Below are 17,285 nucleotides of genomic sequence, written 5' to 3'. Positions count from 1 at the left end.
AAAGAATCCATCCCATCAAAGTTTGTATCCTCTTAATATATTGTAATCATCATATTATATAGCACTTTGTACTTACAATTGCTCATTTTGCCTTTCTACACAGTAAATTCATCTCTTTTCGCTGCTCTATATAGAGTCATGGCCAAAAGTATTGAGAATGAGACAAATAGTAATTTTTCCAAAGTTTACTGCTTCATTTTTTGTAATGGCAATTTGCATATACTCCAGAATGTCAAAGAGTGATCAGCTTAACAGCAATTACTGTACTTGCAAAGTCAATATTTGCCCAGAAAATGAACTTTAACCCCCAAAACACATTTCAACATCATTGCAGTCCTGCCTTAAAAGGAGCAGCTAACATCGTTTTAGTGATTGATCCACAGTTGTGGGTGTTGATGAGGACAGGGCTGGCGATCAATCAGTCATGATTAAGTAAGAATGACATCACTGGACACTTTAAAAGGAGGCTGGTTCTTGGTATCATTGTTTCTCTTCAGTTAACCATGGTTATCTCTAAAGAAACACGTGCAGCCATCATTGCACTGCACAAAAATGGCCTAACAGGGAAGAGTATCGCAGCTACAAAGATTGCACCTCAGTCAACAATCTATCGCATCATCAAGAACTTCAAGGAGAGCGCTTCCATTGTTGTCAAAAAGGCTCCAGGGCGTCCAAGAAAGACCAGCAAGCGCCAGGATCGTATCTTAAAACTGTTTCAGCTGCAGGATCGGACTACCAGCAGTGCCGAGCTTGCTCAGGAATGGCAGCAGGCTGGTGTGAGTGCTTCTGCACGCACTGTGAGGCGGAGACTCTTTGAGCAAGGGCTGGTTTCAAGGAGGGCAGCAAAGAAGCCACTTCTCTCCAGAAAAAACATCAGGGACCGACTGATATTCTGCAAAAGGTACAGGGAGTGGACTGCTGAGGACTGGGGCAAAGTCATTTTCTCTGATGAATCCCCTTTTCGATTGTTTGGGACATCTGGAAAACAGCTTATTCGGAGAAGAAGAAGTGAGCGCTACCACTAGTCTTGTCTCATGCCAACTGTAAAGCATCCTGAAACCATTCATGTGTGGGGTTGCTTCTCAGCCAAGGGAATCGGCTCACTCACAGTCTTGCCTAAAAACACAGCCATGAATAAAGAATGGTACCAGAATGTCCTCCAAGAGCAACTTCTCCCAACCGTCCATGAGCAGTTTGGCGCCCAACAATGCTTTTTCCAGCATGATGGAGCACCTTGCCATAAAGCAAAGGTGATAACTAAATGGCTCATGGAGCAAAACATAGAGATTTTGGGTCCATGGCCTGGAAACTCCCCAGATCTTAATCCCATTGAGAACTTGTGGTCAATCATCAAGAGACGGGTGGACAAACAAAAACCAACAAATTCTGGCAAAATGCAAGCATTGATTATGCAAGAATGGACTGCTATCAGTCAGGATTTGGTCCAAAAGTTGATTGAGAGCATGCCAGGGAGAATTACAGAGGTCTTGAAGAAGAAGGGGCAACACTGCAATTATTGACTTGCTGCATTAACTCATTCTAACTGTCAATATAACCTATTGGTACTCATAATATGATTGCAATTATATTTCTGTATGTGATATAAACATCAGACAAACACTAATAAAAACCAGAGGCCAGCAGATCATGTGAAAATATAATTTTGGTGTCATTCTCAAAACTTTTGGCCATGACTGTAGAAACAGAAAGTCTCTATTCCCTGCAAGTCATGCAGGAAAAATTGACCCCTTTGTTTCTACATAGAGCTTAGAAGGATTCAGCTAGTCAGTTTTTAATCACGTGATGTCATAGACCTAATGGAAAAAAGAAGAATTAACTGGGTAGAAGAGCACAATGAGCAATTGTAAGTACACAGTGCTATATGATATGGTGATTGCAATATATTAAGAGGATAAAAACTTTGATGGGAGGAGTGCTTCTTTAAACCATACTCGAAAATTATGTAGGAACTTCTGATCATGTGCTCCATGCAATTCTCAGATTTTGTTATCTTCAAGTAGTGTGCAAGTTCACTTTGAAACAGCTGGGTCCCATGTAAGCACGCTACCTAGATCGTTCCGTCACATACAACTTACAAGGATGACATTATACATGGATAGTCTGGTGACGTCATGCTTCATCTCAATTACCTTTGTCCCTTTGAATTTAATAATCGTCCAGGAATAATTAATTGGAATTTGCATCCCTTTGGAACAGGCCCATTTCCATTCACAAACCATGTCCGGTGAGAACACAGCTGTACAACCTACTGCTAGTCAAAGCTGATGTCATTTCCCAACCAGAATTAGCATTCCCGCCCAGCTGTGCTAGAACATCATGTACATTTAAGTAACGACGACCCAAGGCATTGAGAGAGAGAAATCTTCAAAGCTCTGTAGAACATGATGATTCAGTGTGCTCAGCCAGCAGGCTACGTGTCACATTCTGCTTATCTGTATTTAATAATTAGTAGCAGTCTATCTAACGCTCTGAACGCCGCTTGTTAGCTCGCAGTGCGATCCGCAACAAACGAGCTGTTTACTCTTCTTCGAGTCACTTATAATCACAGAGAGGACTGCCCTCCTATGTATCCTGCATACATTTACCCTTTTATAAAGAGCCAATTTATCACCGTTTTCATCCAAATATATCTTCATATAACAGAAGGACATTGTTAAAGAGTAACCGTCATTTTAACTTTTATTTCATAAATGAATAGTACTCATGAAAATAAGCAACTATTCCCTATCCGAGTAATCTGCTTCTTTATCGTCCTGGACTCATATTTCACTATCAATTCATGGGTAAAATCTGTATTCGGTGAAGACAGATGCCTATTACGGAGATGGGAGATGACAGTTGGAGCTTTTAAAATTCTGTGGAGGAGGGAGGAGCTAGAGGCTGACACAGACATTCTGCTGCAAGTTTTCCTGAAATGCCTATTGCAGTTCTCCATAGAACATTGAGTGTCAACTCCCATCTCTGATATAAGTAATGTGAAAATCTGTATTCATTTCATACTAATTTTACCCATGAATTGATATCCAAGGGGTAACGTTTCTCCTTGCGGAGAGTGACATGTTAAGCATGTCAAGGTGAGGAGACTTTTTAGCAGCAATGCTCCACTGGGAAATAAGCAAATTGTCTCTTCAGAGATGAAGAGGACTAGGATTGCTATTTCCTATAGGTGGCACTAGAGTTCTAGTCCTCTTCCTCTCTGAAGAGACAATTTGTATATTTTACAGAGGAGCATTGTGGCTTAAAAGTCTCCTCACCTTAACATGCTTAACGTGTCACTCTGCGCAAGGAGAAACATTACCCCTTGGATACCGGTCAGATTCCTCTCATCCAGCCAAACCAGATCTCACACTTTGCACTGACGAAGGGCAGTTCCCCCGAAACAAAGTGTTTGCAAATTGAGATTCTGGTTCTGGCTTTTTCATGTGACAAGGCTTGTTAGAGAGTCTATGTTGACTTTTAGGATTGCTACTTCCTATAGGTGGCACTAGAGTTCTAGTCCTATTCCTCTCTGAAGAGGCAATACCATAAATTGACAATTTTGAGATTGAAGGGTCAGTCCAGGAGAAAAAAAGCAGATTGCAGATTATAAAGTTTATTATTTTCACATGTACTATTGATTTATGAAAAAAAAATAAAATAAACTGCAGTTATGTTTTAAAGAGTTATCTTTTTGAGTTATTTATTCATTCATCAATCATACACATGAAAATAGGAAACATTGTAATATATCTTATCAGAGAAATCTGCTTCTTTCTCCTCCTGAACTGATATTTATACTCAAATTTTTCAATTCTGGGGTGAAATCCGTATTCAATGAACATACTTTCCCATTACTGAAATAGGAGATGGCAGTTGCTGCTCATACAGTTCTCTGGAGGATTGTAACTGTCCTTTCAGGAGAACTTGCAGCAGAATGTCTGTGTCAGCCTCTAGCTCCTCCTCCCTCCTCCATAGAATTTTAAAAGTTCCAACTGTCATCTCCTATCTCAGTAATAGGATAATCTGTCTTCACTGACTACGGATTTTACCCATGAACTGAGAGTGAAAGATCAGTCCAGGAGGAGAAAGAAGCAGATTTCTCCGATAAGATATATTACAGTCTCTGATTTTCATGTGTATTCATGATTTCTGAAATAAAAATAAAACTAGGGTTATTCTCCAAGATTAACTTAATTGGTTCCTTCTTCCTTCAGCGATGGATGCCCAATTTCCATTGCTTTTCTGTAGGAAGAAGTTTACATAAACTGAATTGATATTGTTGTCACAATCCTGTTTTTTCGGATGATTGAGGGGTATCAGCTGGCCGAATTCTCCTTGAAGTTTCTGCAGGCAGCTGTCATTTTTTTCATGAGTGATTGGGCAACGAATGTCCCTAAATGTGCGAATTGTAGTATCTATTACACCACTGGAGTTCGGATCAGTATGTGGTACATCATCTTCATATTGTTTTTTCAGAGCTTCCATATGGCTGGGAGAAGATAGAGGACCCACAATACGGGACGTACTATGTTGAGTAAGTCATTCTAATATTTTTTCGCCTCCTATCTGCATAAACATTTCAATTAACTGTGCATATGTTAATAACTTTCTTATTGCTTATTTTCTAAAATTCATTTACAAGTTACAATTCATTTCCTAGTTTTAAAGTCTATTTTTTATTTGTTTTTCCATCATACCTTATGTAGAACAAACCTATATTGTAGCATTGTACACAGGTTGTGGATTTCCATATGATTTCCTATCACCTATGGAAAGTTTCTTCTGAGCATGTGGGCAACATAAAAACTGAATGACTATTTGGAGTCCCAGTATTTTTAGATTTTTTTTAGATTATTTTCTAATATATTTTCAACATAGGAAAATAACCCAAATAGCAAATTTAGCAGCACAGTAACTACATATGAAAATCAAAAAAGCTGGATTTGTTGACACCGCCGCCAAGGGTTTAGTGACGTAAAAAGGGGATTATGTAGATGAACTCCGTTGGCTTGGAGCACCACTGATTCTTAGTATGACATGTAGCTTCCAGTAGAAACAGTAAAAAAATATTCTGAGCTAATTACCAATGATTTTCAAAGCTTTTTGCAACATTTTCTAGAAATGAAAATCAAAAATGAGTATGGAGCTGTAAAGTTGTGGAAGGCAATGAAGGTCTGAGTGCATGAACTCTACTAATAAGAACTTCCTAAGTATATGTTACATGTGAAAGTAAGCTGTAGTCTGTTTTATTTTTATATTCAGTGTTTAATAGATGGGAGGGGATTGGTATTCAAAAAATGTAGTTTTTTTTTTTATAAAAGGGTTGTCTGGCCACTTAGTAATGTAGCCACTTAAAATGCTAAAAAATAATAATTAATACTCACCTTTCTGATTTCCTATAACTCCTGTTCTACCTCTTTTTGGGTCCCTTGCTCATTTTTGTAATTCCTGCTGGGCCCAGTTGGACAAGTGACCACTACTGCCAATCACTGGCTGTAGTGGTCACATATCTGGATGGAGCAGGTAGTTTAGAAATCCTGTGGAACCCCGGGAAGATAGGTGGGATCTGTAAGTTGTGAATTACTTGTTTTAATACTTTACAGCATTCCCTAGAGCTTTTTGTAGCTTCTCAGGGCCATTCGCTTCTGCATAGAACAACACCTTTAAGCTAAGACAAGGTATACCTGTGTTCCAGAGTAAGAAATCACTATCACAGTGGAAGAGTCCATATCATTTAGTTCAATGGTTTATGTAAGAATGAGCACGGTGGCTCAATGATTAACGCTGGGGTTCTGGGTTCAAATCCCACCAAGGACAACATCTGTAAGCAGTTTGTATGTTCTCCCCGTGTTTGCGTGAGTTTCCTCCAGGTTGTCCGGTTTCCTCCCACATTCCAAAGACATAATTATGGGGAATTTAGATTGTGCGCCAAAATGGGGTCAGTGATGATGATGTCTGTAAAGCTCTGTGGAAATTAAAGAAGTTGTCCACTACTTTGACATTGATGCCCTATCCATAGGATAGGGCATCAATGTATGATTGGCCAGGGTCCTGAACGCGACACCCCCCGCTGATCATCTGGTATCGGTTCCGGCGGCTGGAAGTCCTTACCTGCGGTGCCTGGCTGTCAAGTTGCAGTGGCCAGCGCTTGTTACTGCACATCCATCTCCAGCGCTTGTTACTGCACATCCATCTCCTATTCAATTGAATGGGAGGCAGATGTGTAGTACCCTGCGCCGGCCACTACAACTTGACAACAAGGCACCGCAGGTAAGGACTTCCAGCCGGTGGCCGCCGCCGGCACCGATAACAGCTGATCGGCGGGGGTGCCGCGTGCGGGACCCCGGCCGATCATACATTGATGCCCTATCCTATGGATAGGGCATCAATGTCAAAGTAGTGGACAACCCTTTTAATGGCGTTAAAATAAATCCGGATCTAAATTCAGTATAAAATCCGGACATATGGCTATAGTAATAATGAGCCCAGCGTATTTCATCAATCTGGTAGCGGATTACCCCAACCTAACATTTAGAAGACATGCCCCCTCTGCCGGGTGACGTACTTGGTGGTCTTGTGGAGCAGAGTGTAGCAGTCACCTGTCACTAGACGATAGTCCATCACTATCTCATGATCTTGTGATGTTACGGCTTGCTCAGTACAGTCTCTGTGAATATCAAGTCGTCCATATATGCTATACCAAGAAAATATAGCGGGGTCAAAAGACAAGGAATTAGTGGAGTGTGTGGAATTAATGAACAGCAGCTTCTAATTCGCCATATATTCAACAGTGCTGATCCTTTACTTTGAAAAGGGAGGAGGGCAGCAATCCTTTACAGTATCTCACTATATTAACTAATGAAGCTATCGACTTATATGCCACTCGGTCTGTTCATTTATCATTTGTAATGCCATTTAGCCATTGCATACTGTGGCCTTGCATTAACTCTTTCACTCCGTCAGATAGCATTAAGCTGAAATCTAAATGTAAAAATCTCTCTGTACTGAACCGAGTGAAGTTCTAAATCGTTCCAGGCAAACATTAAGTGGGATTTTCTGTTAATGCACTTTGAGAGTCCATTAGCATTAGTTTTACCTTAGGCTTTGTCTTTATTGCAGTGCTCTGAAATTAAGAGACAGTTGTGGCATATTTAAAGGTCACAGCCTGTTCCCTTTATAAATTCAGGTTTAGCTGTGTCCTCTGGGTAGGAAGAAGCTGGAATCAGTGATGATAATATGCACATGCTTGTATACAAAAATAGGTTGGAGCAGAGATTTCATGGATTATTATAAAGAAAAATTACATTGAACTTATACCTCATATTGAACAGTAATTGTCTATACGATGGTCTTTTTGTCCATAGAAGTCAATTGCAATTCGGGTTTAATTTTACTAGTGCAGTTTAGAATATGAAAGTTGTTCTCTTCAGCAAGCAGTACTACGGTACGAATACTGCTACATCATGCCAACGTAAGAGTGCTATACTCTGCTGATAAAAAATGTTGCACTGTACCTAGATGGCAATGATGTTATACTATATTGTACTCGTATAAGAATTCTATACTTGGCACATGTGATAATACCTTTATGCCAATATAGCAATGGTATGCTGCACTTATATGATTATTTTAATGTAATAATGTAGCGTTCTCAAATAACAATGCTATACTGTGTCAGTATAATAATGCCATACTCTGCTAATATACCACTGTATTGTGCCCAAATAACAATGCTATACTGTGCCCTTACAATAAAACCTTACTGTTCCCAAATAAAACTTTACTGAGCCCATATATTATACTGTGCCCATATAACACTACATTGTCTAAATAACAATTCTCTAAATGTGACCAAAAAATATACTGTTCTGCAATATACTATACAGTATATAATTACTATACTGTGACCAAACCAATACTGTACTGTGCCCATGTATTACTTATTATATTATATATTACTTGTTAGTAGGATTGTTAATAACTGCACTCATTAAAATATTCAGGCGTTGATTGAAGGTGGGCTGTCATTCATAGTTTATCTATACGTGCTATATGGACATAGGCGGATTATAATGAGGGCAATCTGGGCTACCACCCGCGGCTCCAGGGGGCCCGGGGGTCCATGGCCAGATTGCCCTCATTATAATATGTGCGGCGCCGCGGCACATACCGGCAGTCAGAGGCGGGGGGCCCCCGGACCGCTCCCCGAGCAGCGGTGCACGGCCGCTACTTCTTCTTCGGCCGGGCCAGCACACAGGGAAGTTAACAGGTGCAGTGCTGGCCCGGCCGAAGCCCTGTGCGCCGCCGTGTCTGCTAGTGTGACGTCACGCAGTGCGCGCCCTGCACTGCTACTTACCACCGGAGAGGAGCTGGACAACGGGGGGAGCCGAGCGGGGGGATGGTGTGTGTGTGTGTGTGTGTGTGTGTGTGTGTGTGTGTGTGTGTGTGTGTGTGTGTGTGTGTGAGAATGTGCAGGCAGATATCATTGTGTGATGTCTGTTTATATGTATTTTTGTGTTTCAAATGTGTTTATTCATGTATGTATATATCTGTGTGTGTGTGTGTGCGTGACTGCGTGAGGCCTCCCACTGTGTATAGATGGCACCGTGCGGCCTCCTGCTGTGTATAGATGGCTCCGTGCGGCCTCCTGCTGTGTATAGATGGCTCCGTGTGGCCTCCTGCTGTGTATAGATGGCTCCGTGTGGCCTCCTGCTGTGTATAGATGGCTATGTGCGGCCCCTCGCTGTGTATAGATGGCACCGTGCGGCCTCCCGCTGTGTATAGATGGCTACGTGCAGCCTCTCGCTGTGTATAGATGGCACCGTGCGGCCTCCCGCTGTGTATAGATGGCACCGTGCGGCCTCCCGCTGTGTATAGATGGCTACGTGCGGCCTCCCGCTGTGTATAGATGGCTACGTGCGGCCTCCCGCTGTGTATAGATGGCTACGTGTGGCCTCCCGCTGTTTATAGATGGCTACGTGCGGCCTCCCGTTGTGTTTAGATGGCTAAGTGCGGCCTCCCGCTGTTTATAGATGGCTACGTGCGGCCTCCTGCTGTTTATAGATGGCTACGTGCGGCCTCCCGCTGTGTATAGATGGCTACGTGCGGCCTCCTGCTGTGTGTAGATGGCTACGTGCGGCCTCCTGCTGTGTGTAGATGGCTACGTGCGGCCTCCCGCTGTGTATAGATGGCTACGTGCGGCCTCCCGCTATGTGTAGATAGCTAAGTGCGGCCTCGTGCTGTGTATAGATGGCTACTTGTGCTCAATATTAAGTCATACAATTAATGTAAGGCTATGTGCCCACGATGCAGAAATGCTCCGGATTTTTCCTGAGCATTTCTGCATCTCCCTGGCAGAAAAAACGCTTGCGGAAGTGAAGCGTTTTTGCATGCATTTCCACATGCGGGTTGTCAAGTGCTTTCCAAGCGATTTTAGCATCACTTGGAAAAGTACTTGACAGCTTGGTCACATTATATAAATCCATGCAAACGGCATGGATTTATATAGTGTGACCGTAAAAGAATGGTAAAAAATAAATATATACTTACCTTCTGATGGCCTGCCGACGTCAGCGGTCGCGTGACCCATCACATGACTAAATGACGTTACCACAGATCCTTTAGTCTACTGCGAGCTGCCGGCAAGCCAGGACGCATCAGATAAAGACACCGGGGGCCATCAGAAGGTAAGTATAATATTTATTTTTTAGTTCAATGCGGACCCGTTGAAGCGCCGGAAGGCAGCGAAACGGCCGTCGTCCCTTTTTTCCTTTCCCCCGCACACCCTTCGGGGTCTCAGTCCGATGCTGCACGCTGATATGCTCCGCACACACAAATAAAGGAACATTTTAAGAAGACTGGGTGAGTGCTGCGTTTCTTTCTACTTTTGTCTGTGGTTATATTTATTTTTTATTTTATTCTTTTTTTTACAGGTACTATGGTACCCGGGTCTGGATGAGAGTCTCCTCTTCTCCAAACCCGGGTACCATCCGCACATTGAAACGCGTGAAATCCGCATGTACAGATCCAGTGATGTGTAATCCATGCGGTCCAATTCAAGTCAATGGCGGCGAAAATGCAGCTCTTGTGCAAAATAATTGGTAGTGCTGCGGATTTTTCTGCAATAATAATCCGCAGCGGAAATTTCCGCAGCATGTGCTCAGCACATGCGGATTATCATTGGGGAACATGGCAGACCTTCTATCAAGTGTTTTTTAAGCGTTTCCGCAGCGGAATTGCCGCTGCGGAAACGCTTAAAAAACGCATAGTGGGCACACAGCCTAAAAAAAATTATTATAATTAATATATTAATATTGTGCCAAATTAATTTCACGACTAGCAAATGGCTAACTAACTTTCACTTTATCAGTGGACCTTATCATGGATACCTAAGGTCCTGCAATGCCTGCACATGAGGAAAGAGAGATAGCGAATCAGAAAAAATATACTACATTTCTAATTGGGGGTATTTGCTAAATTATTATTATTATTACACCTACTACATATTGGGATAGGATCTTGGAGATGGGAATACCCCTTTAACCTTCCCTGGTATTTCCAGTATTAGATTATTTACAGAAAGCACATCTTCCTACTCATGAAGGGGGGAATGTAGCTTGCTACTGCGGATGCTCACATTTACATGTTCTGTTACACTCAATAGGTGTGTTTTTTTGCAATAAATATTCTTAATACTTGCAGTTGATAGTTTTTATTAACACTCATCTGTTTCATTTCTCCTAATATGATGTTGGTTGGATTCTCTGTCCTATAATATTATGGTAATGAATACTCACTCTTCTGATAGTTTAATGATACTGATACAATATTACGTCAGGAGGAACATAGTCATAGTCTGGTTCGCTGGCAGACTGTAAGTTGGGAAGCGTAACATAGGTCTCCCTGCACTTTGATATGGTTTGCTTTGTGGGTATGACGGAGAGGCTGTGTGCATTGAGGGCTGCGTGCGCAGGGAGTGAGTTGTCTAACTGAATGAGTACTGGCTTTTGTTACGTGTGTGTTTATGACAGCTTAGCAAAAGCCCTTGTTCCCCTCCGGAGCTTTGTTGGCAGCTTGCAATCATAACAGCGTAAGAACCAAGATAACTGCAGACTAGCTGACAATATAATCTATGGGGAGGATGATGGCGTTAACCACGGAAAAGCTAACCAGTGCTTCAGCATATAAAACAAGTGTACCGTGAGTGAATCGCTGCACCTGGGAGATGCTGGTCCTACCCAATTTTAACTTGTTCCTAACCCATAGTCTCCAGATATTTTACAGTTTGCTTTGAGGACATACAGAGAGTAAAGACGTAATTTCCTACTGTGTGCATTCTACTAACAATTCTTACAAGATTATAAAGAACCTTGTTGATAGGATGAAAAAAAAAACCATACAAAGTGATACAATTACTGACCGTGAACCAGAGCAGAGCTGTACTTTTAGTGTATGTAATATTGATAAGCTGAGTAAATGCGAGGTCCTTGTGGGTAATGTACAGAATAAATCATCACTGGTACAGTAGATAGTGTTGGTTTTGCAGTTTTTACTGTAGCTTATATGTGTTAGTTTGGTTTAATTATATCGCTGCCTAGTGTCGGGCTGGGGTGCCAAGGGCCCACCAGTAACCAAACGTTCAAACTGGCTGTTTAGAGTGGTTGACCAACCACACTTCCAAATGCACGGAGCGATCTCTAATGAAATCATTCTGTTCTCATAGAATATCCTTGTTCTCGGCAGTGCCCTTCCTGTGCTCCTGAGAACATTGTGTTTTAAGCCAGATAAAAAATCCAACTAATGGGCGTTTTGCGTTAGATGATTGCCAACCTGTTTTGACTTACCTTATAGTCGGGAAAAAGTGTTCTTCTGAACGCTCAATCCCATTTATCAGCCCATGTAATAGCAGCATCAGGCTCCATTTCCATATTCTTTTTATAGTACTGTTTCTTTGGATTATTTGGCGTAAAAGCTCTCTGAGCACAAGTCGAACTAATCAATAGGTGTCCAGTTACCGGACTTATTCCAAAAGAATGTCCTTTCTTTGCAGTTTGCTGTGTTTCCCATACAGAAGCATCTAGTTTAAAAATAAAATGATGTACAGTACAGACCGAAAGTTTGTACACACCTTCTCATTTAAAGATTTTTCTGTATTTTCAGGACTATGAAAATTATACTTTCACACTGAAGGCATCAAAACTATGAATTAACACATGTGGAATTATATACTTAACAAAAAAGTGTGAAACAACTGAAAATATGTCTTATATTCTAGGTTCTTCAAAGTAGCCGCCTTTTGCTTTGATGACTGCTTTGCACACTCTTGGCATTCTCTTGATGCGCTTCAAGAGGTAGTCACCGGAAATGGTTTTCACTTCACAGGTGTGCCCTGTCAGGTTTAATAAGTGGGATTTCTTGCCTTATAAATGGGGTAGTTGTGCAGAAGTCTGATAGATACACAGCTGATAGTCCTACTGAATAGACTGTTAGCTGCTTTTTTCTTGCTATAATATAAATTCTAAGTAAAGAAAAACGAGTGGCCATCTTTACTTTAAGAAATGAAGGTCAGTCAGTGCGAAAAATTGGGCAAACTTTAAATGTGTCCCCAAGTGCAGTTGCAAAAACCATCAAGCGCTACAAAGAAACTGGCTCACATGAGGACCGCCCCAGGAAAGGAAGACCAAGAGTCACCTCTGCTTCTGAGGATAAGTTTATCCGAGTCACCAGCCTCAGAAATCGCAGGTTAACAGCAGCTCAGATTAGAGACCAGGTCAATGCCACACAGAGTTCTAGCAGCAGACACATCTCTTCAACAACTGTTAAGAGGAGACTTTGTGCAGCAGGCCTTCATGGTAAAATAGCTGCTAGGAAACCACTGCTAAGGACAGGCAACAAGCAGAAGAGACTTGTTTGGGCTAAAGAACACAAGGAATGGACATTAGACCAGTGGAAATCTGTGCTTTGGTCTGATGAGTCCAAATTTGAGATCTTTGGTTCCAACCACCGTGTCTTTGTGCGACGCAGAAATGGTGAACGGATGGACTCTACATGCCTGGTTCCCACCGTGAAGCATGGAGGAGGAGGTGTGATGGTGTGGGGGTGCTTTGCTGGTGACACTGTTGGGGATTTATTCAAAATTGAAGGCATACTGAACCAGCATGGCTACCACAGCATCTTGCATCGACATGCTATTCCATCCGTTTTGCGCTTAGTTTGACCATCATTTATTTTTCAACAGAACAATGACCCCAAACATACCTCCATACTGTATAAGGGCTATTTGACCAAGAAGGCGAGTGATGGGGTGCTACGTCAGATGACCTGGCCTCTACAGTCACCAGACCTGAACCCAATCGAGATGGTTTGGGGTGAGCTGGACCGCAGAGTGAAGGCAAAAGGGCCAACAAGTGCTAAGCATCTCTGGGAACTCCTTCAAGATTGTTGGAAGACCATTTCCAGTGACTACCTCTTGAAGCTCATCAAGAGAATGCCAAGAGTGTGCAAAGCAGTCATCAAAGCAAAAGGTGGCTACTTTGAAGAACCTAGAATATAAGACATATTTTCAGTTGTTTCACACTTTTTTGTTAAGTATATAATTCCACATGTGTTAATTCATAGTTTTGATGCCTTCAGTGTGAATGTACAATTTTCACAGTCATGAAAATACAGAAAAATCTTTAAATGAGGTGTGTCCAAACGTTTGGTCTATACTGTATATATTTACAGTATAATAATATAACAAATATATACGGTATATGTCTAGATATGTCCGACATATGAGATGGTCCGCAAGTGCTGGTGGTTATAAGAGGAGCTCTGCAGAGGGTTCCATGTGCAGGACAACGCTTGAGTTTAGACATTTGGGCAACGAGGGCCATAGATCGAAAAAAAAATTAGTTTTCCTTCCTTTTTGCTCTCCAGTCCTCCTTACGACATACAGTACACATTTGTCTGTGCTGAACTTGCATCTTATTTCTAAAAGAAGGGAATATGCAATCATCTATGATAAAGTAGAGAATTGGGATGAAAAAAAGCCAATTTTGACTGATCTGCTTTTCTCTTGAGAATGAATGCCCATTAGGGTCTGGCAGCTGCCGCAGATATTAGATTGTTGGCTGATCCATCAAATGTGTTTGTATCTCCGACGTACGACTAATGTATACCGCCAGCTTTACTCGACTTTGCTCTTTGTGCTATGAATCAGAAGACTTAATGATTTCTTGCATGAAGAAGTCATGGATAGCTTTATAGTTATTCAAAACATCTTGAAATGCTGATTTACCTTAGAAGAGTAAAATGCGTTGCCAGAAAAATAGAAGAAATATCTAAAAATATTTCCTCTTACAGTTACATTTATGGTATATAGCGCACGAAGAGGTGCGTAGATTGATACTAAGTATGTGGCAAAAGATTTTGAATAATTTGTAATTTATTGATTTCAAGTCCTTTCTCATTACAAGTTTAGGAGTCCAGTGGGCAGTCTTATCAATACAGTGAATACTGTCAATCACTGATAAGACCACCCACTGGACTCTTTTCCAATAATTTTTATTAAATTTAGATTTAACAAAGGGAATGGAATGGTAAAGAGGGGGAGGGAGGGGAGGTGAGAAATGTATTTACTTTTCCAAGGGACAAGGAAAAAGGAGGGGGGGGTAGGGAAAAAGGGAGAACTTTGTTCGTTGCAAAGTAGATAGTAACAAGAGCAGTTTGGCAGTGAACAAATTAGAGAAAAAAAAAAAAAAAGTTTGAGAATTATCTTTAGGTTTACACTATATATAATCAATATTTAAATTACCCACGAGAGTACCAATTGAAAAAAGAGAAGTATTCATATAACAGTGTCAAAGACAAGAGAATCAAGGGAATTTTGAGGTCCAGCAGTTCCATTTTTTGTGATATTTAGGAAGATAGTTATTGATTAGGGCATATCTAGATTCTAATGAGCTGTGGAGAGAGATTTTTTCAATGATGTCACAAAGTTTAGGAGTTGAGAATCCTTCCAAAGGGCAGCAATAGAGTTCTTGGTTACGAGAGAGATGTGTATCAGAAGTTGTCTTTGAAAATGTTCAGCATTTACTAAATCTAGAGAGAGGAGGGCCATTTGAGGAGTAATTGGGAAATTATTATTGAGTAAATTTATTATCAGAGAAAAAAACTGGCTCCAAAGCGATTTAATTTTGGGGCAGCTTCAAAAAATGTGAAAAAGTGTGCCTGGTTGGCCGCAGTTTCTCCAACAAAGAGAGGAACCATCATTAGAAAAATGAGCGAGTCTAACAGGGGTTAGGTACCATCTGGATAAAATTTTGAAGAAAGACTCATGAAGTAGCATAGAGATATTTGAAGAATATGAGTAATCTATTGCATTCTCCCATTGTTCAGGGGTGAATATTTTGTTTAGATCTGTTTCCCACGTGTGCATGTAGGAAAATTTGAAATAAGAAGGGTCGTCATTAAAAGTATTGTAAAGATATTTAGTGCTCCAGAAGACCTTGTGATCCCCATCATTAATTAGGTTACATGTAACCTCAGATAGAGGAGCTTTGTTAGATAAGATAGTGTTTATATTATCCTTCAGAGATGTATAATATAAAAATTCAGTCATAGAAAGATTGTTTCTTTTTTAAATCTTTGAAGGGAGTAAAACTGGAGCCATTATAAATATCTTTTATTTTTTGGAGGCCAACTGAATTCTACGAAGGGACTGAATGTTGATCAAAAATTAAATTAACAGACAGGAAGGAGAGGTGTTTGATTTGGTCTGATTTTTTTATTTTTTTTCTAGGTTTGGCCAATGTTTTCCAAGCGAAGATGGTAGCTTGTAGAATGGGATGAGTTGATTCGTGAGACTTTGGATTAAGCAAATGTTTAAATTAAAGGTTTCTCAAGGGTTGGTAATTGTTATGAGCTAATTCTAGGTCTAGCCAAGCAGGAGTGAATTTAAGGTTAAACCACCCGTTACTTTGTTTAACTAAATTAGCGAGGTAGTAGGCTTGAAGGTTTGGTAGACTCAATCCACCATGAAGTTTGTTTTTATACAGAACCTTAGAAGCTTCTCTAATTTTTTTATGATTCCAAATAAAGTTGTTTAGTAATTTCTGTAGCTTGGAGAGATAGAACATGGGAATGATAATGGGGAGAGTCCTAAAGATATAGAAGATTTTAGGGAGTATATAGGCTTTGACTACCATTACCTTACCTACCCAAGATAATTCGGAGGTGTTAAAAGAGATTAGGTCATTCGAAATAGCTTTAGAAATATTATCCATGTTTGTAGGAATAAGGGATTTCAAATTTTTAGTAAGGGAGATTCCCGGATACAGTATTTCATTATTTTCCCAGTTGAAAGAGGATACATTCTTGATGTCGTCGATAGTAGAGCTTTTTAGATTTAAGTGAAGAATTTGAGATTTGTCAGAATTGATTTTAAAGTGTGAGACTTCAGAAAAGGCTTTTAGAGTAATAAAAAGTTATTTTATAGAGGGAACAGGGTCAGTTAAAGAGAGAGTATGACAAGTAGGAGTATGGATACCCTTGATAGCAGGGTTATCTCTTATAAATTGGGCTAAGGGTTCGAGAGCAAGGGCAAATAATAGAGGAGATAGGGGGCAACCCTGCCTAGTGCCATTTGATATCTGAATGGGGTTTGAAAGGTGATTGTTTGCATATACTTTGGCCTTAGGGGAAGAATAGAGTGCAAAAATAGAGGACAGACTTTTATTATTAAACCCAAATTTGGCAACAGTAAGTTTGAGGAATCTCCAATTTAGTCTATCAAAGGCCTTTTCGGCGTCTATAGAAAGGATGATAGATGAAAGATTAGAGATATAATTTTATTTATAATATTTAGAAGTCTCCTGGTACCATCGGTCGACTGACAACCCACAATGAATCCTATCTGATTGTTATTATTGAGTTTGGGTAGGATTGTTTCTAATCTATTTGCTAATATGTTTGCATATATTTTTAAGTCGGAATTAATTAAAGAGATCGCTCTGTAATTTTTAACCTGGTCAGGATCTCCTTTAGATTTGTAGATGAGAATGATTGTAGCTTCCAGCATTTCTGTTGGAAAGGAGCCGTGAGCCGAGGCCAAATTAGAGACTGTTGCAAGATGAGGAGCAAGGAGGGTGCCAAAATTTTTTATAATACTCGTTGTTGAATCCGTGAGGACCAGGAGACTTCATAGATTTGAGTTTTTGTATTGTGGCTAGAATTTCATCAGTTGAGAAGGGAAGATTAAGAGATTTTAGGTCTAATGGATTGATTTTAGGGAGATTAATACT

The 17,285-nt window shown here is 40.6% G+C and overlaps 1 protein-coding gene across 2 annotated transcripts in view; it reads left to right on the top strand.

Moving 5' to 3' along the window:
• Positions 1 to 17,285, top strand: part of MAGI3 (membrane associated guanylate kinase, WW and PDZ domain containing 3) — a 362,774-nt gene that overhangs the window by 226,307 nt on the left and 119,182 nt on the right. For both annotated transcript variants that reach the window (XM_073667169.1, XM_073667171.1), the window contains exon 7: positions 4,477 to 4,534. In XM_073667169.1, the coding sequence (XP_073523270.1) occupies positions 4,477 to 4,534 (58 nt within the window). The remainder of the gene's footprint in view (positions 1 to 4,476; positions 4,535 to 17,285) is intronic.

Source organism: Phyllobates terribilis, unplaced genomic scaffold (assembly GCF_046119375.1).
Source record: "Phyllobates terribilis strain yellow unplaced genomic scaffold, ASM4611937v1 Scaffold_2__4_contigs__length_985480577, whole genome shotgun sequence".
In the NCBI taxonomy this organism is placed as follows: Eukaryota; Metazoa; Chordata; class Amphibia; order Anura; family Dendrobatidae; genus Phyllobates; species Phyllobates terribilis.
This window is presented reverse-complemented; position numbering and strand designations above follow the sequence as displayed.